The sequence below is a fragment of the Hydractinia symbiolongicarpus genome, chromosome 13, assembly GCF_029227915.1.
Source record: "Hydractinia symbiolongicarpus strain clone_291-10 chromosome 13, HSymV2.1, whole genome shotgun sequence".
In the NCBI taxonomy this organism is placed as follows: domain Eukaryota; kingdom Metazoa; phylum Cnidaria; class Hydrozoa; order Anthoathecata; family Hydractiniidae; genus Hydractinia; species Hydractinia symbiolongicarpus.
In genome coordinates this window covers 7,704,591-7,729,543 of record NC_079887.1, presented here as the reverse complement: position 1 = coordinate 7,729,543, position 24,953 = coordinate 7,704,591, and the positions used below count along the sequence as shown (strand labels likewise).

General features: G+C 32.0%; 2 protein-coding genes and 1 long non-coding RNA gene across 3 annotated transcripts in view; all 3 read right to left on the bottom strand.

Moving 5' to 3' along the window:
- Positions 1-12,389, bottom strand: part of LOC130623490 (probable ATP-dependent RNA helicase DHX37) — a 32,273-nt gene extending 19,884 nt beyond the window's left edge. The window contains exons 1-16 of the mRNA XM_057438981.1: positions 12,086-12,389; positions 11,384-11,487; positions 10,567-10,973; positions 7,937-8,028; positions 5,763-5,917; positions 5,590-5,685; positions 5,073-5,113; positions 3,589-3,644; positions 3,329-3,442; positions 2,421-2,603; positions 1,794-1,999; positions 1,029-1,152; positions 792-884; positions 537-644; positions 326-372; positions 93-170 (exon numbers count right to left, since the gene is read on the bottom strand). Of these exons, the coding sequence (XP_057294964.1) occupies positions 93-170; positions 326-372; positions 537-644; positions 792-884; positions 1,029-1,152; positions 1,794-1,999; positions 2,421-2,603; positions 3,329-3,442; positions 3,589-3,644; positions 5,073-5,113; positions 5,590-5,685; positions 5,763-5,917; positions 7,937-8,028; positions 10,567-10,973; positions 11,384-11,487; positions 12,086-12,370 (2,189 nt within the window). The 5' untranslated portion in view covers positions 12,371-12,389. The remainder of the gene's footprint in view (positions 1-92; positions 171-325; positions 373-536; positions 645-791; positions 885-1,028; positions 1,153-1,793; positions 2,000-2,420; positions 2,604-3,328; positions 3,443-3,588; positions 3,645-5,072; positions 5,114-5,589; positions 5,686-5,762; positions 5,918-7,936; positions 8,029-10,566; positions 10,974-11,383; positions 11,488-12,085) is intronic.
- Positions 12,390-15,102: 2,713 nt separating this feature from the next.
- LOC130623508 (uncharacterized) lies at positions 15,103-17,305 on the bottom strand. Its single transcript, XR_008981145.1, has 2 exons — positions 16,791-17,305; positions 15,103-15,234 (listed from the first exon to the last, which is right to left on the bottom strand). It is a non-coding gene; the product is annotated as an uncharacterized LOC130623508 (long non-coding RNA).
- A 723-nt stretch (positions 17,306-18,028) lies between these two features.
- On the bottom strand, positions 18,029-23,805 carry LOC130623498 (uncharacterized). Its single transcript, XM_057438988.1, has 2 exons — positions 23,686-23,805; positions 18,029-21,867 (listed from the first exon to the last, which is right to left on the bottom strand). Exons 1-2 carry the CDS (start codon positions 23,746-23,748, stop codon positions 20,764-20,766), a joined length of 1,167 nt encoding a protein of 388 aa, XP_057294971.1. The 5' UTR covers positions 23,749-23,805; the 3' UTR covers positions 18,029-20,763.
- Positions 23,806-24,953: the final 1,148 nt, after the last annotated feature.

The following is a 24,953-nucleotide window of genomic DNA, read 5'->3' as shown; positions in this document are numbered from 1 at the left end:
ACCAACACTATAGGCTTACAGACACTGTATGGCTAAGTCAAGTCCAACTGGGTGATGCCATTAGTTGCCACAAAATTGTTTTATTAACAAACCTATAACAATGTCCAGGTCCAACTCGTCCAGCACGACCAGATCTTTGATTAGCAGATGCTTTTGAAGTCCATGTAATTCTGTAAATAATACGTCAGTATATTAAAATATACTATATGAGATCGATATGATGATTTCATCATATCAATATTAATTTCAATTGAAAATGTGCAATATATTGCAGAATACAAACAAAGAAAAATCGCTCAGACGATTTACTAAGGAAAAACAATACCTAAATGTGGAAACACCTGTAACTTTATCATAGAACTTTCGTTTGACCTAAGTGGATAAAAAAGATATGTCTTGATTTAAAAAACAATAAAAAAAGAAAGGAAATGTTGCATGAAAGAAATATTCAAAGGAGCAGGAAAAAGAAATCCATCATTATACAAACTCAAAGAAAAACTTGTTTTTACATCAATAGGCAATACTAAAGACGTCACCTTTCCACAATCAACAATGTATTTAATTCCAGGTATCGTCAAAGAAGTCTCTGCAACGTTTGTGGCCACAACACATAGGCGACAATCTGATGGAGGTTCAGCAAAAACCTGATTGATTTTAAAGTAAAATTTATTTTTTGTAATGCTCACTTAAACTACAAATTAGTTAATTATAAATAACACAGCTTAGTACGAAATAAATAAAAATTCATATTAAAGCCCCTGATAGAAGTTAGAAATGCTCTACCAAAATACCTGTGCCTGTCTTTCACTGGACAGCAATGAATATAACGGTAACACATGAAGAGGTAACGTGGCATCAACAGAAGCTGCATAAACAGATGTATCCTGAAATGGCAACAAGTAGAAACTTTGTATTTAAGTTAAAACAAAAGTTTTGAGTATATTAGACTGAACAGATGTAGAATAAACAATAAAGATAAAACAATACAATGCCAGCCGATACTTTTTTGATAAAGATATGTGACTTACAAGATCTTGGTCTTCTTCATTCTCTGATTCATCCTCAACTTCACTGCAAAGTTGTTCATCTTGGTCATTCTCAAAATCATCATAAGTATCGTCATTTTTTTTGTCTTCAAGACCAGTAGAATAACTAGAATAAAATTAGGTTGAATTAAGTTAATAATTGAAACAGAGTGTTACACTTAGGCAACAGGCTAAAGTTTGGAATTGAGAATGATATTGGAATGTTCAATTATTAGGCGGTAGAAAAATTTATTTAATACTAAAAAAAAAATTGTAACAAATGAAAGTAATAAGCTAAAGATCCAAATTAAATATAGAAAAAAATTAACAAAAAATAATACAATAATTTTACATTGAATAATATATTCGAACTTTGCGAGAAGTATGTGAAACCAAGAACAATGAGAACAATGTCATAGTTTTGTGAATTAGAATTTCTGTTGCAATTTCTGTAAAAGTTAAATCAAAAAACACATTTTGTGCAGAAATGATTAAAACTTATGGTGTTCTTGTTTACTCTTTTATTTTCTTATTTTTCTTATTTTCTTTCTTATTTTCTATGTAAAAGAAAAAGTTTAAAAATTAAATAAAAAAGCGAACCACATTAGGACCGATATTTTGAATAAAAGAACAGAAAGGCTAGCTTATTATAAGATGCTTTATATAAGTTCTTAAAAGTTCTTAAACATTGCAATAATATACAACATCCATTTAGACGAATATCAAATTTTTTTTAAAAAAAAAGAAAAGAAAAAAATATATACATACCTGTCTAAATCTATTTTTGGTAAGTTGCTCTCCTCCTTCTGGCTTTTTCCTTTAAAAGTTTTAATTGTCACCTTGGTAGAACTAGTACAATTCTTTTTGGGAAAGGTTTTTGAAAGTTTACGACATAATGCTAAAACTTCATTTTGACCGGTAAGGAAAACCAATATCCCACCATCCAACTTTAATGTCCGATGAATTTTGCAAACCTAAAAAAAAATTGTGTACATGATGGCGAGGTGACAAAACAGATAAGTGTCATTCGGTGACCTGTAAGACATTAATGTTTAGATTCTACATTAAATGTTAGGTTGGTCAGAACTTTGGCAAAAATAAAATCATTTTTTTCGCCATAGTAAAGTTATTATATACAAGAACACACAAAACTTGGCAAAAATGTTGGAAACTATTTCACTTTGCAAGTCAAACTTTGTGTCTAGCTGCATTAAATTAAAGTCAATAAAATTTATCAGATAAAAATAAAAATACTTTTTTGTTACTTGTGCCACATTTTAAAAAATTTTAAAAGTGCAAAAACTCAGTAATTTTGAGTCCTCATTTACAATGTATCATCAAAATATGATGAACTATGATAACAAGATCTGTTTATTTAATTTTAAGAAAACCAACCTTCTTATAGGCTTCAGAGACATAATCTTCAGCTGTTCTTCTGTTAAAGTGTATAGTAACAGGGTATTGACGAGCATCAATTTTCATCACTGGTGGGGATATTTTAAACAAACGTTCATTCTTTGTAAAATCTTCTACTCTTAATGTGGCAGACATAATAATGAGTTTCATTGGATTATTATTCTAAAACAAAAATAAAAATAATCTGTTAGTATTTTTACTTGTGGATAATGCTTCATTATAAAGTCCTTTTTATTGTTTTTAATATAAAAGCAATAAAAAGGACTCAAATTTGAACCTCTAACCTATGAATCAAACTTGCATTTAAGGAAAGTCATAATTTTAAAGTGATAATTTTTGAGGTTCAAGTGCGACAATCCACCATTAATTGGTGAAATCATTATTTGAGGGAAGAAATTTTAAGTCTTTTAGATAAAAAGTGACAGATTGTTACTCAAGCCAAAGATTTGCAAACAAATAATAACAACAATTTATGCTATTAAATAAACAGTATCTCGAAAGGAACAATGAAGCTCGTATATCAATGCATTTTCTTCCTGGTGTAAAAGAAAATGTTTTTTAATGTTTTTTTTATTCCAAGTATTAAGAGATAAACTGGGAACAAAGTTGAAATCTGTGATGTTGTAAATGCAATTTGGGACAATGACGATTATTCTAATAATTAGTTATAAGTTGGAAACCAATAGTAACCATTAAAGGTGAAGTATAAGCCTTTCTAAATCAAGTAAGCAATGTTTTTCAAACGTGAACAAATTAAAATTAGAAAGGCCAACAGCTTTTAAAAAATGCTTGATTGTCAATGCAAAATAGTAAAATAGTGGTTTACTGCAGCAATTGTGTAAGTGAAGAAAATTGAATGAGGAAGGATACCACTACATAATTTTAACCTTTTTGCGAAGTGGTACAACACGCGATAGTAAACCAATCAGGATATCTGTGTACACACTTCTCTCATGAGCTTCATCAATAATTATAACGGAGTATTTAGTGAGCAGAAAGTCCTACAAAATAATAATATATTGGAGCAGATTGAATATTAGGATTGGAGCCGTTAATAATATTCTCATTTAATGTTAATAATTTAACAGTTTACGTATGTCTTTAATGGGTACATAAAAAAACATTATAAAAAAGCTGTGATACAAACATTTTCCATTTCCTTTAGCAATACACCATCCGTCATAAATTTCATTACTGTTTCATCTAAAAAAAATGTGAGTTCAAATAAATAAAACTCGGTACTGGAGACATAAATCCTAATGTGTTTTAGAGTAGGACTGTTAAGAAATACAGTTAGAGTTAAGTTGAGATTTCCCTTGAGCCTAGGTCAGTCTAAAATGTTTGACTAGACAATACTAATTACATGGAAATTCCTTTCAATTAAACGAAGTCTGAGACTTGACATCAATTTGTGAAACAAGCAAAAAATAATTGTTTAATGATTGATTTAGGGTTACGGCAGGATGTTGCCTGTGCTCATCCAAAATTGCGATAAAGTTTTTAAAAAGGTATTAAGCCTAGTAGGGTGTATCACACGGACATGCATCAAGACTTGCCTGTACTAAGCCCTCATCCCGGTGTTACTCATTAATAATTTTCTATTTACTCATAAAGTTTCACAAATTTATTCCACAAAAAAAACATAATGGCTGACTGCTATGACAGGGTAACAACAGATTGTAACCTGTGTTTTAATTTAAACTTAAAGTTGTGCGAAAGTTTTTTTTTTAAAAAAAAGATTAAATTAAAAACGCTGTGAGGGCTTCACTGGATTTGCCAATTACTGTATACCTGCACTATAGTGCTCCATCTGGATGTGCAGTAAGCAGTCTGACGTTCACTCACTACAAGCTCCGCTGGATTTGTGATAACTGTACTAAAAGCCCCCCGCCAGAAATTAATTGAGCAGGTTCATTCCTGATTCTCACAAAGTAGATAACTTGCTGACAAGTGACCTATTGATTTTTTCCTGGATTAACAACTAGTTTTCATAATAATATATGTATTCGTTAAAAAATAAGGAATTTCCACGAAAAACATACTGAACTCTAAAACTCATCCTTGACTTTGACTTTTTTTCGATAACTCCCCTCAGCAATTATTTTTCCACCAAAGTATGTGGTCAAATTTCTCTTATTCAAATCTCCACTGCACTGCATATTTTTTAAAAAAACAAACTGCATTTAGGAAATAAGGTTTTCGGTTGAGTTTGTTAAAATTTGTTGTTTTTCCCTTTTATGCATTAGAAAAAGCAAAACACGTAGGTATAGGAACCAGTGACACAGCAGCGTTTATTGTTTTGTTTTTTTCCGAAAAAATGGTCACGTTAAAAAATACTTTAAAAGAAAATGCATTTTAAAGATTTTTTCTTTGACCTATAAAAATGTGCTACTAAAACTCACATTGGTATGTAAAAAATGAAAGATTTTGGGAAAAAAATAGGCAAAGGGGTTATCGTATCCGTAAAATGCTGATATTAAAATGACGGAAATATTTCTGACTTTAACAGAATTTGAAGTCGTTAGGTAACCACTGCACAGTCAACACTTGTTATGACATATTAGTCCTCCTTGTATGTTACAACAACTTATTCCTTGCAAAAATCTTTGAATATGGAAGAATCATGCTCACCTGTTGAGTTTCCTTCATATCTGATTTGGTAAGATATCTTGCTATAAACAGCATTAGAAAAAATAAAATAAAACACAGAAGTAAATAAACACAATAGATATTTATATTTTATAGTATAAATGATTCAACCATCCAGCAACTTAATATCAGATTGACAGTTAGTGCACCTTAATTTGGAGGCACCCCTAAAAAAGAAATCCCTATACTGGATTATTTAGCATTTTATTCATTTTTTTAAGAATGATTTTGGCACATGTGTAGCAGTGATACATTTATCAACCTCTTCTAAAATTTGTGCTTGCCATAGCACATGAAAAACTGTATGAAAAGCTGTATGAATAGCTTATCCAATCTTTATGTTCATGCATGCTTGCATAACTTTCCTGAAAAAACCTGCTACAAACACCTTTATTAAGTTAAAATCACACTTATTGGTTATTAAAACTTTAAGTAAAATAAACATAGATCATTTGGTCATCCGATCTAAAAAATATTACATCAAGTGATAAGGTGTTACCTATTCGGCATGTTCATTTCTTGTGCCACTCTTTTTGACATACTAATTGCAGCAACCCTCCGTGGCTCAGTAATTCCTATCATACCTGCATGTGAACTAGAAAATAATACATTGAATTGAATTTCTAGTTTGATAAAACACTCAAGAGTTGTTTATATAGTACACAAGTTCACCTGTCTGTTCCATACCCAGCCTCATACAAAAACTGTGGCACTTGAGTGGTTTTTCCACTTCCAGTTGAGCCACATATGACCACAACATCATTTTCATTAATTGTTTCCATTACTGTTTGTTCTTCTGATAAAATAGGTAGTAGTAGACGGGCAGTCTGAAACAAAAGATCCTTCATTTAAAATGTATTTCAGATGTAATCTTTAAATTTGTTAGCTTAAGTTGAGAAGGGTTACACTATCAGCTGTCGTAAGAACTAATATGGACCTGCTAGTTCTAATTTTAAAATTTTTTTTTACTAATAATTTTGTCTTTTCATTTTTAAACAAACACTTTACTTGAAAAACAATTGTCTTTCTTATATAACACTACATTTTATATACTCAGAGCAACTGACACATTTACTTGAGTTTCCAAATGGCAACTTACTGACCTCCGGTTTGATTGCTCTTTAAACTTTAGTTTTACTTTGAGGTCTGAAGTCTTTGGAGATCCTTTTACAATTTTCATCATTTTTTTAATAAACCCTCTAAAGTTAGACCTTTGTTTTAACTCTTTACCTTTCTTTTATCTGAATGGCTTGTCCCCCTACATGGTCTTTTGACACATTTTCTTATTCAGTGTCATTCAGGTAGTAGCAAACTTTCTTAAATAAACAACATCTAATTGAAAAACGATGAGTGTTATTTGTTGTTCCAGGTGAACGTAAAAGAATAGGTGGAAGGAGTTACTAAAATGTAGATGAACAATAACATTTGTCGTATTGATGAAAAATGTTTTGCGTGCATGCGAAAAACAAAGGTTTTTGATAAAGTGGGTTCTGATGATACAACAAACTATCAAAAAACATAAAAAAATTAACATTAATACAAAATGCTAAACAATCATTCCACTACCCAGTTGTTATCCGAACCTTTATATAGCGTGAACGATTTGTCGTTAGTCAAGAGTATTAATATTTCATAGAAATTAACATATAAAAGTCATATTTTACAGAAAATATAAATAAATTTTTTTAGTTACAGTTTCCTTAGGGTCTATTTTTTCAACTTAGGAAACAGTTAAAAATACCACTTGATTTGAGAAAACAATTTGCGTATACATGTTTTTTTTTATTTGATTGCTGCGCTGTTTGTTAATAGTACATACTAACTGCGCTGTTTGTTAATATTACATACTAATTATGTTACTACGCAACAAGCATAATTATACAATAATTATTTTAAATATGTTAACTTTTTGCAAATAAATTACTATGATTGCTGCGTTTTATAAGAATAAAATGACTGAAAGTTGGTAGTCGGAGCATGAAGGTTTACACTTGAAGATCAGGTTAGTTTAGCTATGAGTACCACCACTACTACGTTTGCCTTCTTCCGGAGGAAGGCAAATAAATTCAGATACAAGTACCACAAAAGACTGAAAAAATAAAAAAAAATCTGAAAATTATGCAATTTGTGGTACTTGTAGCCAGATATTTTGTTGAAAAAAGGACCCTAATTGTCACAAACACAGAACTGCAACAATACTATTCAGAAATGGTATTTTTAGTAGACACTTTTATAGTTCCCTAAAAATGTCCTGTTCAGTACTACAGCTTGCTACTTTGTTGAAGGCATAAGCATTTTAAATTTATCCCAACATGGTTGTACAAAGCTTTAAATTCACCATGCTTTGTACCAAAACTATGAGAATGACATTGCGAAAACCATTAATATTGCTGCTTTTGTGAAACTAGAAAAAATACAGCTGCCAGAAACTTAAATATTGTTGAAAATTGACTTGTTATTTCATATACATGTACACACATTCAAATGTGTATGTGCAATAACTAGCACATTCACTGAAATTTCTATAAGTTTGTTTCTTCCAACGTCTTTCAAATTGTGTTTGCTGCTATTCTGACTCTAAGCTGAAGGGTTTCAATACTGGCTGATTTCTTTTTGCCGATGCACTGGCAAACACTATCACCACACCTGTCTATCTTAGGTGTCTTTTAGGAAGATTAAGGCATAAAAGTAGTGAAAAGTAGACATCAACGGTTTCGTTTGCCTTTTGTATGTGCTGTCAACAGAATATCTAAATCATTTCCCAAAAATTAACTATCAAAGATCTTATCAATAGTTTTTATTAAACATTCTCAATCTTTTGTAAACAATAACATTAAAACATAAACCTGAATTTCTTTAGTTCTGTTAACTTGAACAAAAACAGGAGTAGTGAACTTTTTTTCTTTAACAGGAATCTCTTTAACAACTTGGCCTTCTCCTAAAGAAACATAATACTCTCTAATATCAAATTAAATTTCAAACAAACAACCATAAAAATAACTTCCATTTATAGGTGCTAGAACCACTGTGCAAATGCTATTTAAAGAAGGTAAGTGAAGTTAGTTAACAATGATGGATGTGATTGAAAGATACAAATATATACCAAAGGCAAACTAAGGAAAAAACCTACATATTGTTTATTTTATAATTAAACCGTTCTTACATATTATGAAAACAACATGGCATATAAAATTTAAATTTTTTTGTTTGTTTTTTGTGTCAATATCTATAATTATAATAATGGTCACCGCCATTATCGAACAAAAGCTAACTTGGTTTGTACATATTTTGTTGATTTTTTACAATATACAACAATACAAATACAAATTCTGTTGAGCTCAACAGGATTTGCAATACGATGGATGAAGATTCAGTCACTTCTTTGTCTTCTCTGAGTAAATTTCGAAGAATTTGACAGGTAAAGAATAAGTAAAAAGTTTGAGATTGTTCTTGTTTTGCTTTGCTTTCACAAAATGACTTGAATACAGATAATACTCATATTTTCCAAGTGATAAACGTATGTCCAAAACTATATTTATGATAGTAAAACATTAATTTACTCTGAGAAACATATTTATTCACGATGAATAAAATTACTTTCAGACAGGAGATTTATTGTTTTATAAGTACTGAGAAAAGCATAAAAACAATTAATTGTTGTACTGACCATCACAACTTTATTTTTTAGACACGATTTTTTTAACACCTAATTAAACAATGACATCACACCGTGCAGAAAATTTAAGAGAGCTGTAGTAGGCTGATTTACATTCTTGTCCTTAAAAAGAAGAGCAGAGACAAAATTGCTAAACCAAGCACGCTGTTCATCATACCTTTAAAGTGATTAAAGTGACTGGCTTTACAGTCTAACAAACAAATCCAGAACACATTTGTTTGTTGGACTTTAAAGCCAGTTTTTTTAAAGAGATCTTCATGTAACAAAATATTGCCCGAAGTTTCTTGCATTTTATTTCTCATCTTTTCAACCTTCTTATTTGTGCATATGCACACATAACACGACCAAATAAAGTTTTAACCTCTTTTGCTTTATACGAAATATTATTATTCATCCAGTAAAAATGTAATATAAAGTTGTCTTGCCTCCACACTGCTCATTGTTTTTGTAAAATAAAATTTTTTGATAGAACAACTTGTCAAGGGGGTTAATGTACTCAGCTTATCAACATTGTTTAATCGATGCTAACTTTTGCCAGTAACACAAACCTGGCTGTTGAAAAAAAAAATAATTTAAAATTAATTATTTAAAAGGATTTATGATTGATAAACCGAAAGATGAAGTTTATAATCTCTTATAATAATATATCTATCTGTGACTTTTGCAAAGAGAACGTTTTTTGTCTCGTTTGTTTACTGACAAATTAGCTATTTATTGCCATTAATACAATTTTTGACATCAATAGTTTAATTATCATCAATGAAGCCATTGCATTACACTTTTATGTTCAAGGCTTAAATAATTTTGACAAGAACACTTTTATATTTACAACAATGACGGACAGCATTGCATTCACTTGAAAGAAAAAAAAACATGTAAATTCGTGCAAGCTGCAGAATTATATAACCACCACTATTCTATTTCCATGATGCACCTCTTTAACCTCACATTGTTCATGCTCTGTATCCACTTCAATGAACACCCCTGCTCAAAAGAGCACCACTTCAAATTAGTACCTTGCTTTTGACAGAAAATAGTTAATGAACCCTTCCCTGAATAAGTGTGTGTGCTCTGTTCTGAAGAGATGCTTATTTGGTAAGTTCACATCTTAATGGTCACACGCGAATATCAAACATCAGCATAAACAATGAAACAATGGAATTGTTAGACAGACATGAAAACCTTATTTACGTTTAATTTGGGGTTGTTAAAGCGAACCCAAAGTATAAAATGATGTTGGACTTATATTAAAGAGCCTAAAAATCTTTTTAAAAGCTCTTTTCGTTCTCAAGATATTTACATTTAAAGAATTTCAGATTTAATTATGCTGCATAAATTATGATGTCATATTTTAGTAATAGTAAATTTTGACATTTTCTGTAATCAGTAATTTTAGACCTGTTAAGTTTATCAATGCATAGATATTATAAAGGTAAATTGATTAACATAAAATTTTATGCTAAAATGACACTCGTTAATTTCCTCTTATTATTTTGCTGACGACCCAATAACTCTGGATCTGCAACTTGGTTTGCAATAAAATTTTGTGAGTAAACATATAGAGGGCTTATACAAGCTTACTCACAAAATTTAAGTACCTTCATGATAAGTGCCTTCATGATTTTTTTCAAAAATCAAAAAATGTTACTTTATTAATAAGCAAAAATCAGAAAAAACTTCTTGCTTTGATTTTATTTATAGTAAGTATGATTTCAAAGAGTTTTTAATTATTTTTACACAAATTATTTTTTTATTTGACCTTAAATTCAAAATGGTTACATCTGCAAGAAAAGAATTAACCTTCTATCTTTTTCATTTGTGCCTTTCCACTTTGTTGGAATGAAGAAAATTCATTTGGACTTGCATCTTCACCATCATGCACTGTGTACTTCTCTTCAGGTATGTTTATTTCATCATGACAAATTTCCGAGCAATTCTTTTCACTTTTTTCAACAGTGGATTCTAGGCTTTGCACTTGGTCGTTTTCAGCAAACTTCTTCTGGACATATGTACTCTCATATTCATTTATTTCTGTATCATTAGCTGACGTTGGTTCACTATCACTGCTATCGCTGCTTTCACTTTCGTTAGATATGATTGATATCTCAGTTTCAACAGCTGGCATTTCCCTGGGTTTTTTCCTAGCTTTTCGTTTTCTTTTAGCTGTTGATGATATGCTTTCCGTCACTTCAGATTCAACAACTTTTCTAAAATTTTAAATTCTGGATATTAAAAAACAAATCTCTTTCCTAATTTATATTAGTTATTCTGATGGGTTTGGAATCCCTTCAACGATAGTAATGTAAATATGGTTATTTTAAAAATTAATGCAGAAGTTTTACAAAGGGTGTTAAGCAGTGTAGAGGATTTACAGCCAACAAATATGAATTTTCTATAAAAAAAAAATGATTACAAAGTGTCAAATGTTTATAAAAGTGACATTTTTTGCCATTAGACCAACTCTAATAAATATGAACCGTTCAACATTTGCTATGACTTAGAACGAACGACACACTACAGCATGCAAAATTGTTGGATGCTATTAAAAGAACTTTTGGTTCTAGAAGAAAAGGCAAAAAAAATTTACTGAGCAAAAAATTTGAAATCTGTTTATCACCTTTTTGTGTTTGCAACCTGACCAAGTCTTGATGTTGACTTATACAGAGCCAATTCTGTTTGACTAACTTGACATTCAGAAAGTGACTTTAAAATTTCAGCTCTCTAAAAAATAAAAAATATAAAATAATTTATTTGTTCAGCAATGGAAAAATCCACAAGAATCTCAAATAAACTAATTTTAAAAATGTTCTCTTAAGAGACAAATTAAAATCACCAAATACATATGAGGAAACAATTTCATGTGTCAATTTACTTTACATCATGACACTGAATTTATAGATTGTCCCTTATAATAATATTATGGCTAGTTTTGCTTGTAACAACTCTTTGGAAAAAACTAAAAAAAAGACACAATGGCCTTTTACAGGCAATTACGATTGCATTACAAATGTCATTGTCAATTTTCATTGATGCTATACATATATTTCCACATTATTTGGTATATTTTTGATGGCCTGTTAGCATGAAGTACTGAAATTACTCTGCAGATGGTAGAAAAGCTGTAGTGTAATCTTTTTTACCACACCGATGGAATACGGTACTATTAAAGAGAAGAGAATTACATAAAAACTTACAATTTTTAATCACTATATTATTATAGAAAATCAACATTTAAGAATTTAGGGAATTACAAGGTCATAAATGACGACTAAAGTTTTTTTAGACTTTAAGAAAAAAATTTAAAATACTTTGCACAAACCTTTTCTTTCTTCTTCTTAAGTTCAACTACCTTTTCAAGTTTTTTCTTTTGTGTTTTGGATAATTTTTGTACTTTTTTGCCAACATTTAGCTTTTTAATCTTCTTTGCATCACCATGCTTTGATGTCAACACAATGGCATTGCTCTCATCTCTTGTGGATTGGTATGACTCTTTATTCAATGGTACAATTTTGGTCAATTCATCTGTGATTATGTCTGATTTGGGTGCAGCAGTAATTGATTTTTGTCTTGCTTTTTCATTAAATCTTTTTCGTAGCCTACCCATATTTCTCAGGAATTTTATACTGCAAAAAAAGTATACAAAATATCAGCCTGGCTATTATTCACAGTAGAAAGTGCTGATTCCTAACATTATTATAGGCATTGTAGTAGATCCTGAGGGTAGCATAACTCAAATACATTTTTCATTGATTTGAAGAAATACAGTATATACTGCTTTAAAAGGAACTTTAAATCCATATTAGGTTAAAGACATGTTGTAATAATATTGAGAGAAGCCCTGAGCGTCAGGCGCTTCATATTGCCCTAAGCATCAGGCGCATGTTTCTTATTCACATGATGACTACACTAGGCTGTAAGGTACATCTAAAGAACTTGTGCAGTGTGGGATGTTGGGTTCTTATATGCAACCATTAATAATGAAGACCTGGGTAGGGTCCAGTTCCTTTACAGGCAAGTGAGACTAATAACCCTGGCAATCTTTAAGATTATAGGTCTATAGGTAGAACCCCCCCCCCCTCCCCACTGTGCTAGGCTCTACATGACATGTTCAATGACTAAGGTAAACCTAATGTATATTAACCACAATACTTAAGAACTGTAATTTTGTCACCACAATTAACATGAGCAAAACTTGCAGTTTAGCTCCATTTGTGTGCAAGTCGTGACAATAACAGCCCTGGAAATATATGTCGGCATTCTGCATTGCTGGCCTAAAAGCAGAACAAAATTGATTCAAGAACAGCTTTTGTATGGCACCCTACAGTTTAGTCTGAATGTAAGCTTCCGTATACACGCAATTTGCATAAAAAATAATTTTCATAATAGACTATACCATGTTGAGTATCCCTTTGGAAATTTTTTTTAAAGGCAGGGGAATTATTTATTTATTTTTTTTTTTGCAATAAAAAATTATTAATTGCCTTTGTGAATGATGTGAAAATAGTAATTAAAGAATTGAAAATTGCACGCCTTGACACCATATAAATACACTTGTTAGAATGCAAAGTGTTGCACACCCCTTAGCCTCTTCATTGACCAGACTGCCAAAACAAGACTGTATATCACATTTTTAAATTGTGATAGAACAAGGTGGAAGAGCTTGGGAGCAAATGGAAAATTTTAACAGTTATAATACTTTCATGCACAAACACTTGTTATCTAAAATGGAAAAGGATCCAACCTTGTTTTGAAAGATGTGGAAAAAATATTTCATTTTGTCGGATTGCTCCAGATCTAAGTAGCTACATAAAATCTAGTATGTGGTGCAGTATGCACCTAAATAAGGCTTGGCACCGTAGTTTAGTGGTTATCACTCTCGTAGTTCGTGCGGGAGACCAGGGTTCGACTCCCCTTGGCGGCAATTCAATATGGGCAATTGAATACCATACCCCGGGTTATCCCCAGCCATGTGAGGCAAATTGGGTAGATGGCACACTGTTTGGGCCGTTGGGCGTGGCATGGAGTTATCTGGCAGAGCGCTGACCCTAATTGAGTTTGCGTAGCTCAAACAGAGCATTAAATACTCCAGGACTCCCCATCAAAGCCATGGCCCCTCCAGGAAATAATAGACAGGGTATATCCTTCATATTTGTGAGGCTAGCCATGTAAAATATACAGATCGTCATCATCAAGGTTTGCGATTATTATTATACATCCAATTTTTTATACACATTTCTTAAGTATAGTCAGCTTACTACTAAACTACTTTGACTATTAAACTTTTCTTTTTGTTTGATTGTGGATGGCGTGACTGAAATAAAATTCAACTGACTGTGAGAGTCAATTGAAAAGAGGGAATAAAAACACCAAAAAACAACCTTCATTAAAATTGCTCAAGTGTTATAATAAAACTTTCTGACTGCGAAAAAAAGAAATTTACTGCATGGAAAAAAAGGATTCTGTTTTTGCACATGCACGTTTTGGATGCCGCCATTTTTAAAATACTCGGTAGAAGTAAACAAGCACACTCGGCAAACGTAAAATTTTCCAGGGCAAAAATCCGAGCTTGAAAACAGACCTCCTACCTCCTACCAAGGTAGCTAAAATTACCGACCTTCATACAACGCAGTCTGGGCACGAGTTCTATGTTCTGTTATCCTTCCACGTATAATGTCTCCAGTCGAATTTATATTATAATTTTTTTTAATGTATTTTTTTTTTATATCGGTATATCTCCGTTGGACACCGGTAAAATATATAACTAGAAATTAAAAAAAAGGTTGCGAAGCATTTCGCAAGCTGCAAGCAAAATTAAACTATCCAATACTTTGTCCCTAGCGCTTCTTGTTTAATTGGCGCTAACATCTTCCGAAATACATCAAAATTGAATATCATATAGAAGAACCCTGGGGACGAGGTAGGAAAATGAACGCTCTGCGGAACAATTCGTTGCTCAAAAACAGTTTTTTTGCGAATAGACTGCGCGAGTATTTGATGTGCGTGGGATATTCTTTTCAAAATGTGCGAGAAAATTAGATTACGCGAAACTAACAAAAACGAATAACGCGTGTTAAAATTTTGTACCGCCTTTTCCCACAGAATGGTAAAAGTAAAGAGCGCAATACAAAATTACACTTTTAGCAGTATTCCGAAAGATATGTGATACATCGAGTTGTACTACCCGCAGAAGTTGGTCCTAACGTTAACGATTTCGTAAATGACCTCACAACAAAACAATATTTTTTTCACGTAAAAATACCGGCAGTAGAAGCCACAGAATCTGCTGGGACGAATTTCGAAAACTCACGGGAAACAATTAAAACAAAAACAAACAAATCAAAACAGTTTTTTAACTTTATCAAGATTTATTAAATAGCTTCAAATTTGGGCAGAAAAACAATAACGGATTCGCCTTCTTTTCACCACACGCATTAGAAGATTACATCACTCACTCCCATTGTACACAATCTAAAAGAAAAAGAAAACATTTTCATATAGTGAAGCTTCCAGTGCCTTTAAGGGATGGCCAAGTCAATGGAATTGAAAGCACTGTTTTTCATCTTATAAATAATTAAGGCTAATTCGGAAAAGTATAAAAGAAAAAAACTAAACAATTTGGCAACTTTACTAATTTTATACGCAAAGTTCCAACCATACCAACAGTTTCCAAATCTGACAAAATAATTTTAGAAGTGTTTATTTTTTCAGAATTTGATTGATGCAAGGCCAAGGGAAATTAAATAAGTTTATTGTCCTAGACCCATTTAAAAACATATGCTTCTCATCATTCGGTTTTTTTTCAACCAACATTAATTTTATCACCCAGAGGAAATTATAATGTCTCTTGTGTGTGTTTTAGAAGCTGAGTACACAAATACACAAATATTACAAGTGCTGAACTTTGGCAATCATATTTTGCAATCAGACCCTTTTAAAAACTATGCTGAACCATGTCAATTATTAAATTCAGCACTAATAGAAAAGCACCTTGGATAGGATTCTTTGTTGGGCAAATAAAATGACTGACAAATGGTTTATCGTGAATGAAATAGTAATTTTTACACAAATAATTTAAAAAATAATGAACTTTGTTATGTGGGTTGTTCTCAAACACACGTGGGCGGTGGACAAAAAACTGTGATGTAATTTCTCTTGGTCTATTATTCCTGAGAATATTCTAAAATAAGAGGGTGTCAATAAGCTGCAAACAGCCACATATATAAGGGCGAGTTCAGGCAACTTTTCCAATTAAATTAGTGATTGTCTTCCAAAACCGCCCGCACTTTCCCGAACTTGCCTGGAGCATTTTCAAAATTCAATTCCTTGTAACATACCTTGTGGACGATAGTTGGAAAAAGATGCTTTAAGAGAAAGAAGTTAATAAAAATTAAAAGTTATTTATCAAGTAAATTTTATCAAAAACCATCAAAAACAGTTCTTTTAAGAACTTTACTACCACATAGTTTACTTTATGGTCAATGCAGGTTTTTTCGGGTGAATACTTCAATTTTTTTGCAAAACGCTAAACTTGCCCAAAAACGCCTGCACGTTATACGGCGTATGCAGCTTATCAGCACCCTTGTTCTAAAATTACAAGCAGTTTCAAAGATGCCCATGCCTTTTAGAGGACGTGGTGCGGCTTGGGCATCCTTGAAGTTCTGTTTAATGACAGTTTTAATGTTTTAATGTCGTTTTAAACCTTGTTCTCAGGGAGGGTGTACGGAAAACTAATTCCTATTGACAATTACATTGCTGTTGGTTCGATAGCAAAAGTGGATATTTTTTTAATTACTGAAACAGGTTACTTATATAATAAATAAAAAATGATAAAAAACGGTTGGTCAGCTCACTCTAGCGCTCAGAACTATTTGTTTTGTCTGCGCCCTAGCTACAGGTTTTCCTATATCTGGCTATCAGTTAGGTAGTAATACAGCTTCTCCATATGTATTCTACAAATTACTTTCAATTCTTTTATACAAAACTGAGCTCTAGCTCTAGCTACCTTTCGTGTGATTAAGCCTTACCTTGATTTGGATAAAACCAATTAAAATTGATAATATTGTATTCTTACATCCTCTTAGAAACAATAAAATAAAACACAGCTCGGCGCGTTATAATTGTACAAATTACTTTAATTTTTCTTTAGGAAAGGGTACCTTACACAGGAGCTTTCCAATCGAACTAAAATCTCCAGAAAAAGCACAGCAACAAAAAAGCTTAAAATACACAAGTAAAGTCGATTAGAAACAGGACTAGCAATAAATTTTTTCAAAAGAAGAAAACCGTTTTAATACTATTATGTTTCATTAAAATACAACTATAATAGTATTAGAAGCAAAATTGCAAAGTAATAAATTAATTATTTATACCATAATTAGCTATAATACAAAGAAATAAGGCATATTTTGGGTCTGTAAAATATACGTGTCTAAAATGCCGACTACCGTTTCTTGTTCACGGCATATTCCTCTTTGTGTGTTCAAGTTCGGCGGACGTATAATCCGGACCAAAAGACGGGGGGGGTCAAAATCCGGGGGTGGGGGGGTACGAGCCGTACTTATTGCATTTTTACTAAACTTATACTTTAACCCCTCGGTCCAAACTTATGTGTTTTATTAGGAAAAAAAATACCCTAGCTTTATGTGCAAAAATATCAGTCCTATTTCTTTACGCTGATTTTATATGATTTTTTTTCTATCGAAATTTTGAGAATCTCAATAATTCTCTTGGTATACCTCGCGTGTAGCAAACGTGCTCCACAATTTCGCTTCGCAATAAGTCTGGGCAAGAGTTAAGCACTTGTATTATTTTTCATAATGGTAGCGCAACAAGAAGAAAACAGCAACATTAACAGAAAATTTAACTTATGGTTTATCCATGGGGGTATAAAAGAACTTTTATACCTCCCTATTATAACACTAAAATTAAAGAAGGGTATTCTTTAATGGTTTATGGACTGTATTCTATCCAAAAGACACAAAATTCAAGGTTATTAAATGACTAAAGACTGTTGATTCCGTCTTAAGGTTAGCCTAGCTAAAAGTCAAGTGTCCAACGTGTTAAACCAGAAACAAATGTTATTGTTGGCACCACATTGCTAATTTTTATTGTTATCTTTAAAAAGTATTGTCCGCAATAGTTACTACCACTATATTTCAAAACAAAGCAAGTGCAGTTAGCTAACTAGCTAAGTAGCTGACGAAAGGTGTGGTGAAAGGTGTAGCCTGGCCAGTGCGCAGGGCAAGGAAAACATCACTGTAAATACTTTTCTTATATTATCATTATGTTAGCTGTTAGTTACATCTACCTTAACCCTAAATTTACAAAAAAAATAAAATCCAACATCCACAAATTTCTACAACAAAGTTTTTCATTCAAGGATAGGAAAAGGTTAGAAAGACATCATAGCAAAATTACATGCAAGTAAGAAAATATTCTCTTTATACTTATTGACAAGAATTTATTTCAGCGAATAAGTTATAAACACATGCAAACACATGACTGACTCTTAAAATTTGTTGTGAACTTGTATACTAAAGAAAAACACCTAAAAAACTCATGAAAACTTCTTTCTGTAAAAATCCATCTTTTAAAGATTAGCTTCATAATAAAAAAAAAAAGTTAGCCAGAAAAAGTTGAATTAAAAAATAAAAAAACTTATAAAATGCAGTTTTAAACCCAACGAGATTAACAATGAATCTGTTAGCGAAATTGGCATTAGCATTTATCAATATATCTATATTCCAATATGTATATCAGTTCCTTATACATTGTCTGAAAATATGTCTTTCACGTCTTTTCGGCAACCACGAGTTTGTCTGCATCAAAACAACAAAATTATAGTAGATTTGAATGTTTTTACTAATTCGCTTTTCATTCGATGACTTTCCATTCAATCACAATTTTGTCAAAGTTATTTTTAGAGACGCTAAACCATAAAGTTATGTAGTTGGCGGGGTTAAATATTCGCTTTTAGATAATCACGTAATAAGGACAGTACATATAAGCTACATATGCAGTTGTGGCATTTTTAATAACCTTTCGTCCAAATTTAAAAATATTCTTTGATAATTATTCATATCTTGATTCTTTGAGCTTGATATTTGATTATCCATTTCTTCTACTTTTGCAACAATAAGCTAGCTAGCTCTAATTCTTTTTGGTTGTCCTTGTTGTAGTCATAGCCAAACATACATTACATTGTACATATGGTGGTTTTTAGCCATCTAGCTATATTTAATTCATACCATGAAGGTTGATTATAAGGAAAAGATGTGTAATATCTAGCAGTGCTTCGTGTATTTTCTTATAGATACTTCAGTCCATGCTCATTGCCTCTGCAGGCACAGAGCTAAAAATACCCTTTTACCATCATCCAACTTTGAACTTTGTAAAAGTTACAGTAAGTTGTTCTTGATTTAATAAAGTTAATATACCACAGAGAGGACTAGCAGCACCATTTCAACACGTTATTTAAAAGTTAAACGTTAGTATAAAAAGCAAAGAATTAGGACAGAAACAACAAAAGGTTACATATTTCACGGCCTTCCTCCGTATGACACAAAAACTCTTTGTGAAAAAGTGACCAAGAAACTTGACTAGGCTATCGAGTCAAACAAAAACAAGCTAAAAATTTGTCCCTACAAGCGCTTTATTCGTGCCCAGACTGCGCTGTATGAAAGTCGGTAATACCTGGTAATAATACCAGGTAATAATAATTTTTTGCGTTTGAATTTTTTTTGACACGTGAAATTTATCCTCGTAAAAATTACCATTAAGGCAGAACCTTGTTCCAACGGCTTCTGGTCTGTTACGCCGGCAGTTAAATCGACGAACATTTTCCTGTCGAACAAATTTTTGCTACCTCGTCATGACTTTTCTTTTCTCGCGCACAGACAGAATAAAGATGTTATTAGCAGAGATTGTATACAGATTTTTTTTTAGATTGTATAATATGGCGTAAGAGCTGAAAAGGTTAAACCATTTTTTTAAAATAAATTTTCACAGCTTGCGCCAAAGATCAAATGATGTGAAATATCATTTCGTCAAAATCCAATTTGATCAGTTCTTTTAGTTTGGTGTTTGGCACGGGTTGTTACACCAAGTTGGGCATTTAGAATGCCTATCAAAGCTGGTACAACATGGAATTGTTGAGAATTGAGATTTCTTTTTCTTCCTATGAAAAATGCTAAAGGATTTATTCCTATATTTTTGATTAAAGCTCAAAAAAAAAATCTGAGACATCCACTACTGGTATTTCCGGTGAAAACATCCCCTTGAAATCCTGACTGTGACATTTTGGAAAATTTACATAGCCATATTGGTATATTTTTTAGTCTTACATGGTGACAGTGAAGCAAACTAACTTAAATTATCCTGCCAAAAATAGTTTCTCGTTCAATGACACAAATTTCAACGGGCAACGAGTGTTCTCGCCCAAATATTACTTCCCCGTCTTAGGCGTTTCTTAACTTACTTCGCCGTAAATAAAATGATATTTACTTGCAATATGCTGATACGGGTTGATAACTGTTTACGACAATTTTTTATGGAGATGAAAAAAATCCTCCCACAAATAGTTTCTTACAATAAAATTTGGGAGAAAATTTCTTACGACAAAATGTATCGTTACTAATACAGTGGATTTCCGTAGCTTCAAACGCATGAACCATAACCTCAGGAGTCTTCCTTTGCTTTTTCGCTGTAGGAACGGCGTTCTAATCACCAGTGAAAAACTCTCTAACTCAAATATCTCTTTCAAAAGAGATTTTCCTGACTTTTGGAGTTTAGGATAAAGAGATAGCCACTGTATTTTTTTTAAAAAAATTGAAATCACCCAAAAGAAGGAACAAGAAAAGTCAGAAACAACTTTTCGCTAAATATTATTTGATATTAAAAAAAAGAAGGAAATTCCTACGCACGATGTCAAAAAAAGACTGTTAGAGAGAATTCCGGCTTTTCAACAACTTTTTAATTCAAGGTTACTAAATAAGCCTGTCACACCAATTTATCTGTGAATGATTCCCATCCAGTGGTCGAAGCATTGTTTATTCGTGGTCTCTTCATATTTCTTATGGGCACGCAATGCTGATGATGAGCGTGCAAAATTGGACAAGGATTAGACACCATATAGTTTAACCTCTTTTTAAAAATGGATATGACAACATTTTCCATGCCATTATCGTTTTGCTTAAAGTTCATCGAAGCTAATAGCTGGGGCGTTAAGGTATTCTTCCTAACGTAAAACATAAAAACATCATGGCTACCGACATAATTGTGAAATCGCTTGTCACAGTTTGCACTTGCCCTTTGTGAGTAGTAACATGAAGTAGTAGCCGGTTGTCTTGTAATGGCGTACATTATTTTCTTCTTACTCATATGTTTATAGTTAACTCGATCCCAACCTTTTCCGAACAGTATGTCTTGGTGGCCAATCATAACCAATCTATCCGAAAGACATTTCGCTGCATATTCAAAATACGTCTGTAATGAAACCGTTTTATTTGCTAAATGTAGTACAAGCTTTTGACTGTTCTGTAATTTCAGCGAATGTAAATATCGCAAGGTGCTTTCTTTTTCCAAAAAAACGAAAATCTGTTCAATGTGCGGATGATTTAAGTTAGACTGCAAAGCACCTAACAATTCACTTAGCCTAGCTTCGAATTCTTTTTTAGTTGGCATTCTTTTGTTGTATATTAAACGCTTTGTTTTGTACCTTTCTTCGTAAATTGGAACAAAATTTGCAAGAAATACAGGTTTGGTTAGATTAACGGTGATGCTTTTATCTAATTGAATGCATCCTTTTAGATTTAGTCGAGCATTGTTTGTTAAATCTTGGTTCATCCTTGGTATGAGGGTATACGTAAAGTTATACCCCACTGTATTAGAAATTTGAATTCTAATGGAATCAGTCTTTGGAATTCTTTCCCGGTTATAATTCCAGCATAGTTTTAACATCTTTTTTTCCACAAAATAAGAAAAGAGCGCCAAAGATGCTATTATTAACCCGATGGTGATTAGAAGCATTGCTTTTAAATTCATTAATCTTGACAATCTTGACGAACACATGTTGAATAAGCGAGTCTTGTGTAATCGATTTTTCTATAAAGAAAAGAAAATTCTAAAAACACCCAAATAAATTGTGGCTTAAAAAACGTTCGGTGATGATTTATTTTATTTTTGATTAAATGATACAAAATAACGTTGATATGTTATGGGTGGCATTTAATAATGGCGTGTATCAAAAATGATCAACAAACATCTTCAAGCAGATCATTCTAATTTAATTATAGCGAATGTAGTGAGGAAGAGAAAAAGAGAATTGGACTTGTTGTTCCAGCCAAGTTTAAATGTTTTGCAATGAATAAAAAAATTCCAAAATCCTGCACGAGGAATTGATGAAAAAGAAAAGTATTCACATTTAAGTGGAAGAATTTACAAATAAGGAGAACAATAGAATTAAAATAAAAATCGTCGTTTTCTTATTTTTTTGTGTTTCAAATAAGCGCCGCCCTCCTATAAGCACATCATGCGCTTATAGGAGGGCGGTACTTATTTCGTATTCAAAATTAGAGATGCAGCGCTTATTAGAGGGCTGTACTAATTAGAGGGCGGCGCTAATTGGAGGGCTGTACTAATTAGAGGGCGGCGCTAAATAGAGGAAATACGGTATTTCATAGAGCACCTCAATGGTTATTATGGTTGTATGTTTTTGTATTAGGCACGTCCACCGGAATGTAGCTTAAATAATATGTTTGTACATGACTGTCTTGTGGTTATAAAATAAATACACTTTTTTAAGTAACCCAGAAGTCGGTTTTTCAGTACGAAAAAAAAAAAAGTTTTCTTAATCATCTTCTAAATTACAGGGACAAAAGCCTTGATTTAGAACTCACTGCCACCTTTTCTCCAACAAAATTTGTTTTTTACAAATGATGTTTTTAAAAATAGGCATACACGATAGCAACATCGTTATCGTTTATCGCTTCTTTAAAGCCAATATGTTACACCGCCTTTATATTGAATGCGTTTTTTAGTCGAGGTGCTAATTTTCAGAATACTTATGAAAATTAATTCTTGAGAGAACGTTATTATCATAGTGTTATACCTCACTGATACAAAAAACCGGTAAGTATGAAAAATCCGATAATTTGATTGGTTTACGACTTATTTTACTAGGTCTTTGTATGAAGTTATATTAACCGGTTTCGGAAGTCACTATTAAAATGGTAACATAACAACGTAAACATAGTAAAAACATTTTCATACCCCACAAAGAATACGCTTTTTCTTATACCCTTCTTAAAATCTTTTTTACAAAACTACGGAAGCTCAGTATATATGTGCTACTGTGCTAAAGTCCACTTCTTTATTACATACCGAAGCAAAAGTTTATGTTGAAAAATAACATTTTGATTTTGTGGGAAATCATTAAAAAAACATTTTTCCACTGCTACTACTGCTATATACGAAAATATACCAATATTTTGCGTGTATAAAGAAACTATCATTGACTACGTCAAAAAAAAAACAGATTATTATTTTTTTTGCAAAAAAATATATTTACAATAAAAATTCTTTTGCCATTGAATTTTGGTGTAGTGTATCACGCTGTAACCACGTTTTGTAATCCCATCGCGCTTTGTAATACCCAAATAATACCAAAGTGTGATAGGATTACAAAGTGCACGTGCTGCTGCTGTTTCTGCAAGCAGGATCACATAATTCCTTTCCTACGGGAGAATTAAATAATTACCTCAAATATTATTTTATCTAGCAAAAAGATCAATTTCTACACATGAACACATTTGTAAGCCGGTTCCTATGGATAAGTAATTAATAAATATAAACTTAAAAATATTATTTATTGTGCCGACAATCTTAAATAACTTAATAGTTAAAGTATATACATATCCCTACCGGGCACGAACGAGAACTTGTTTTGCTATCTCCAAGATAAAAAAATGCGAGATTAAACCACATCTGTATCGCGTGAGATTCGAGCTTGAATGACGAATGGTCGAGTAATCAAGAGTCACTGGGCACTAAGTATCGTGCGCTTCATTAAACTTGATTATACTGCGCATATTTGTCCTTAAATGCAAGTAGCACGTGCTGCTTCTGTTTCTGAAAGCAGGGTCACGTAAATCATTTTCCACGAGAGAATTAAATAATTACCTCAAGTCTTGATTAATAATGGCTGCATATAAAACTTCAACACCTCACACAGCACTAGATCTTCAAGTGTACCTTTAGCGTACAGTTACCAATCATTCCATCCTTTTTTACATATTGAATTTTCTTCACCTAATTGATTTCCGTCGCCGCTATGCGGGGCGGAATCTTTAAAATCGCCTGATTAGATAGATAGAGACAGCGCATAGCCCGGACGCTGTTAAGTTTTTGTCCAGGCTAAACGCTCCGACAATTCCATTTTTTTGAAAGCCAATGAAGGAGAAAGGTGTGCTGGCTATGGTGCTAGCTACACAAAATAGTGCTTTGATTAGAGTGCCTTTTTTTCTTAAAGGGCAAGCAACAAAAAATCTTTATCCTGCCTTGCGTAGTTCTTCCATGACTGGACACCGAACTCCTGTTCTTATGGGAAAAAAGGGGGCTAAAAATAACTTCCAAATGACATTTTGTGGGACTACTTCTATCAGATAAAAAGATATATATATATATATATATATATATATATATATATATATATATATATATATATATATATATATATATATATATATATATATATATATATATATATATATATATATATATATATATATATATATATATATATATATATATATATATATATATATATATATATATATATATATATATATATATATATATATATATATATATATATATATATATATATATATATATATATATATATATATATATATATATATATATATATATATATATATATATATATATATAATTAGGGTCCCCGCTCACCAGACAACTTCCTGTAGCATCCAACAGCCCACATAGTGTGTCATCTCCCCAATTTCTCTCACATGCCTTGGGTTAACCCGAGGCTATGGTAGCACTCACCAATATTAAATTGCCGCCAAGGGAAATCGAACCCCGTTCTCCCGCACAAAGTGTCAGAGTTATAACCACCACACTATGGTGCCATTGAAAACGGCTAACTATTCTCTTACTGGCTAATTATC

What these genes read in the sequence shown, in the direction of transcription:
- LOC130623498 (XM_057438988.1), bottom strand. Translation starts at nt 23,748, where the DNA reads ATGTGGTTTAATCTCGCATTTTTTTATCTTGGAGATAGCAAAACAAGT. An exon ending in CAAGTTCTCGTTCGTGCCCG is followed by an intron (nt 21,868 to 23,685) that starts GTAGGGATATGT and finishes TTTTCTTTATAG; the next exon opens with AAAAATCGATTACACAAGAC.